This window comes from Urtica dioica, chromosome 12 (assembly GCF_054948205.1).
Source record: "Urtica dioica subsp. dioica isolate 48M chromosome 12, U.dioica_male_clone48M_v1_H2, whole genome shotgun sequence".
Classification (NCBI taxonomy): Eukaryota; Viridiplantae; Streptophyta; class Magnoliopsida; order Rosales; family Urticaceae; genus Urtica; species Urtica dioica.
The window spans coordinates 1942264-1947401 of NC_142767.1; the positions used below are offsets into that span (position 1 = coordinate 1942264).

A 5138-nucleotide genomic window follows, 5' to 3' on the forward strand; every position below is an offset into this window, starting at 1 on the left:
GTTATGAAAATGTTACGAGAAAGGTCGCGATCCGAGGGCGACGGGTGTCCTGCGGGTCGTGACAGAGTTTTTGGTATCAGAGCCACAGGTTTAGTCGTTTCTGTATGTGTGACCTTTTTGTTTATGGTTACTAAGAGTATGAGGGTATCAATGTGTCGGTGTGCTGTGTTTCCTGTTTGGATTCGTCGAAGAATATGACGATATCTTGAGCTTTCTGGCGTCGTTCAGTTTCTGACCTGGCTATTGTCATGTGACTCCTTTAGAATCTGGAAGTAATGGCGGAAGAAGGGGAAAGTCTTGACGCTCGTATCGCAAGGATAGAGCAATCGTTGGAACGCAGGCTAGAGAAGCGCAGCAAAGGAATGAGCAAACGGAGAGACAGAATCGTTTGATGGCATTGCTGCTTGAGCGAATGGATCAGCAGGTTCAACCGGATCCTCCTCTAGCTGCCGAGAACCAACCTCAAGAACCTCTTCCAGCCTTACCGGTAGCGAGAGCGGAAGAGCTGAACTACCGTATTCCTGATGTAGCCCCTGTTATAGGAGAGCCAGTGTACGAACGATTCCGGAAGCAGAAGCCACCAGTGTTCGAAGGAGGTCCAGACCCTGTAATGGCTGAGAATTGGATCAAGAAGATCCAACAGATCGTTAGCTACATGCAGTTGTCCGACGCGGAGCGCGTAGCTTGCGCGATCTACCAGATGACCTCTGAGGCTCGAAGCTGGTGGGAGGTAACTGTCATGTCAGAGGATGTAACGACTATGACATGGGTACACTTCATCAACCTCTTTCATGAGAAATACCTGAGTGAGGCAAGCACATCCGGCAAGATTCGAGAGTTCATGAATCTGCGTCAAGGGAAGATCCCAGTAGCGGAATACGTTGCGAAGTTCGACGAGCTGGCAAAGTTTTCTCCGTCCGTGGTTCCGACCGATCAAGCACGGAAGACGAAGTCTATGCATGGTTTGAACGTTCGAATCGTGAAGCTGGTAGAGTGCGGAGACACTGGGCCCAGAACCTACGCTAGTGCGGTTCAAAGGGCGTTGAGGATCGACGCTTGGCATGGAGACATGGCAGTTTCTGCTCCAACTCCTCTTACTGTAGTGCCGCCACCACAGACTGGTTCGAACACAGGGAATCAGTTCAAGAGGAATCGTTTCCAGCAGCAGTCGGGACGCCGTAATCCGACGAACTATGGAAATCATCCTCAGCAGAGGAATCAGTCGAGAGGCGGAAACTCGTATGGAAAAGTTAAGCGCTTCCAGAAAGATGACCAGAACGTCGATAACAAGCGCGCCAGGCCTGACAATCAGAATATCCCTCAATGTGCGAAGTGTGGGAACCGACATCCAGGCGAGTGCCGAGCCAATAATGTTACTTGTTACAATTATGGCCAAGTGGGACATTATTCCAGGACCTATCCAAACCTGAGACAAGGAGATGTACCAGCCAAGGCCCCACCGAAAGCCAATGCTCGAGTGTTCACTATTCGTGAAGATTATGTGCGTGCAGGAACGTCTACTGCGGTTACAGGTCAGCTTTCTGTGGGAAATCTTTCAGCTTATGTACTCATGGATTCAGGTGCTACGCATTCATTTATTGCATCTAAAGTAGCTGAAAAGTTAGAAAGTGAAAAGTTGAATTTTTCCTACCCGTTCATAACTGTCAGTCCGGCAGGAGATCTGTTCGAATCTAAGTTATGGTTCAAAAACGTACCAATTCACGTTCAAGGTAGAGAGCTGATGGCTCATCTGATTGAACTTGAAATGGTTGACTATGATGTTATACTCGGGATGGATTGGTTAAGCAAGCATCACGCAGTGATTAACTGCAATAAGAATGAGCTTAAGTTTCAAGCTCCTGGGAGTGAATCGTTCTACTTTCATGGATCATCTCGGAAACCAGCCCTTCCAATGGTGTCAGCAATGAGAGCTTTGAGGATGCTACAAAGTGGATGTATTGGATTCCTAGCAAGCGTAAGAGATGTATCAAAGGAACAGAAGGTAGAGCCGAAGGATATTCCAGTCGTAAAGGAGTTTCTAGAAGTATTTCCTGAAGATCTATCAGGGTTACCACCTGATCGGGAGATCGAATTCTGCATAGAATTGATTCCTGGAACTGCACCGATATCGAAGACCCCATACCGGATGGCTCCAGCAGAGTTGAAAGAGCTTAAGATGCAGTTACAAGAGTTGTTGGATAAAGGTTTCATCCGTCCAAGTCATTCACCGTGGGGAGCCCCGGTGTTATTTGTGAAGAAAGCAGATGGTTCTCTAAGATTATGCATCGACTACCGAGGATTGAACCAGGTAACTATCAAGAATAGATATCCGCTTCCTCGTATCGATGATTTGTTTGATCAATTAGCAGGAGCGCAAATCTTCTCAAAGATCGATCTACGTTCGGGCTATCATCAGCTTAAGGTCCGAGGTGAAGACATTCCGAAGACAGCGTTCCGAACGCGATATGGGCATTATGAGTTCTTAGTCATGTCCTTTGGATTGACGAATGCTCCTGCAGCATTTATGGATCTAATGAACCGAGTGTTTGAGGCGTTCTTGGATAAGTTTGTGATCGTTTTCATAGACGATATCCTCATATACTCGAAGACCCAGAAGGATCATGAGCAGCATTTAAGAATCGTTCTAGAGAAACTCCGAGAAAAACAGCTCTATGCCAAGTTCTCGAAGTGTGAATTTTGGCTTGACAAGGTAATCTTCTTGGGTCATGTCATTTCAAAGGAAGGAGTTATGGTCGACCCAGCGAAGATTCAAGCAGTTAAGGACTGCAATAGGCCGAAAACAGTAACGGAGATCCGAAGTTTTCTGGGCTTAGCTGGCTATTATAGGAAATTCGTGGAAGGATTTTCTAAGTTGGCCATGCCTCTGACGCAATTGACGCGAAAAGGAACCAAGTTTGAATGGACAGACAAGTGTGAAAGCAGTTTTCAAGAGCTAAAGAAGCGCCTAACGATAGCTCCAATCCTTGCAATCCCACAAGGAACTGAAGGTTTCGCAATTTATTGTGACGCATCGAAATAAGGCCTAGGAGCAGTGCTGATGCAACGAGGCAAGGTGATCGCCTACGCATCTCGACAACTCAAGGATTACGAAACAAGGTATCCAACGCATGATATGGAGCTCGCAGCTGTGGTTTTTGCACTCAAACTTTGGAGGCATTATTTGTATGGAGTACACTGCGAAATTTACACGGACCATAAGACCCTTAAGTACCTCTTTACTCAGAAAGAGTTGAATATGAGGCAGGGACGTTGGATGGAATTGTTGAATGATTACGACTTTGAGCTTCATTATCACCCTGGAAAGACGAATAAGGTGGCTGATGCCGTTAGTCGAAAGACCGCCGCAGTAGCTGCGAATCTAGTTGGACAGTCTCCTCAGCTCAAGTCAGAGATAGAAAGGTTGGAGATGCAGCTGGTCACTGGGAGATTAGCAGCTCTTAACGTGCGACCAACCCTTCTTGAGCAGATAAAGGAGGGACAATACGCGGATGATTTCTTGCTTGGGAAGATGTTTGACGCCCAAGGGAATCAAGAAGGTGAATTCAAGCTCGACGATCGGGAAATGTTGAGATGTAACGGTAAGATCTGTGTGCCTGCCGATGATGATCTCCGACGCCAATTGCTGCAAGAAGCTCATGGGACTCCATATTCGATCCATCCAGGTGCGACAAAAATGTATCAAGATCTCAAGAAGATCTATTGGTGGCCGGGTATGAAGAGAGATGTGGTGACGTTCGTCCAAAAGTGTCTTACATGCCAGCAGATTAAGGCTGAGCATCAGAAACCCGCAGGGACGTTGCAACCCTTGGAAGTTCCACAGTGGAAGTGGGACCAGATCACGATGGATTTCGTGTCGGGTTTACCCAGGACTACGACAGGGTATGACACAGTCTGGGTGATTGTAGACAGGTTGACGAAGTCGGCCCACTTTCTTCCCATAAGGACCACTTATTCAATTGATAGATTAGCTGAGCTATTTATCAATGAGATAGTGCGCCTGCATGGAGTTCCTTTGTCGATCGTTTCAGATCGAGATACTCGATTCACATCGAGGTTTTGGCAACGTCTCCACGATGGCATGGGATCAAGATTGAAGTTCAGTACAGCCTTCCACCCTCAGACTGATGGGCAGAGTGAGCGCACCATTCAGATTCTGGAAGATATGCTCCGAGCCAGCGTGTTAGATTTTCAGGGCTCGTGGAGCCGTTACCATCCCTTGATAGAATTTGCGTATAACAATAGTTATCAAGCGACTATTGGAATGGCGCCATATGAAGCACTCTATGGAAGGAAATGTCGATCCCCTGTCCACTGGGACGAAGTCGGAGAGAACAAGCTCGTAGGGCCAGAGATGCTAGAACAAACTACAGAAGCAATCAAGAAGATCCGAACGAGGATGAAGGCTTCTCAGAATCGTCAGAAGAGCTATGCAGATAAACGGAGACGACCTCTTGAGTTTCAGGTCGGAGACAAAGTGTTTCTGAAAGTTTCACCAATGCGCGGGGTAATGAGATTCGGCAAGAAGGGTAAGCTGAGCCCCAGGTATACAGGACCTTTTGAGATCCTGGAGCGCGTTGGAGTGGTAGCTTATCGTTTAGCTTTGCCACCGTCAATGTCTCATCTGCATAATGTCTTCCATGTTTCCATGTTAAGGAAATATGTGGAGGACTCTTCTCACGTTCTTCCAGTCCATGAAGTCGAGGTTTCAGAAAATGTACAATATGAGGAGCCAGCAGTTGCAATTCTCGACAGGAAAGAGAAGCTTTTGAGGAACAAAGTAATCCCCTTGGTGAAAGTGCAATGGAAAAGGCACAATGTCGAAGAAGCGACATGGGAACTCGAAGAAGAAATGAAGAAAAAGTACCCATCGCTTTTCTAAGTTTCGAGGACGAAACTTCTTTAAGGGGTTAGGGGTTGTGAGACCCGACTTTTGTACACGTCTGCATCTGTAAAATTTCCTCTCATTAATAAAGGAAATTTTCTTCTCTCTCCGTGTTGAATGAATTATAAGAATTCACAATAAGGAAATGGTGAGTTTTGATAATTCGAATATAAGGAGAAGGATTTTTGAAAGCACTTGAATGTTGGAATAAATTTAGGTGCTTGAGAACGAGAGA

The 5138-nt window shown here is 46.4% G+C and overlaps 1 protein-coding gene across 1 annotated transcript; it reads left to right on the forward strand.

The window, feature by feature from the left end:
* Positions 1-391: 391 nt before the first annotated feature.
* LOC149378652 (uncharacterized) lies at positions 392-3040 on the forward strand. The gene has a single exon (XM_089602841.1). It carries the CDS (start codon positions 392-394, stop codon positions 3038-3040), a length of 2649 nt encoding a protein of 882 aa, XP_089458967.1.
* Positions 3041-5138: the final 2098 nt, after the last annotated feature.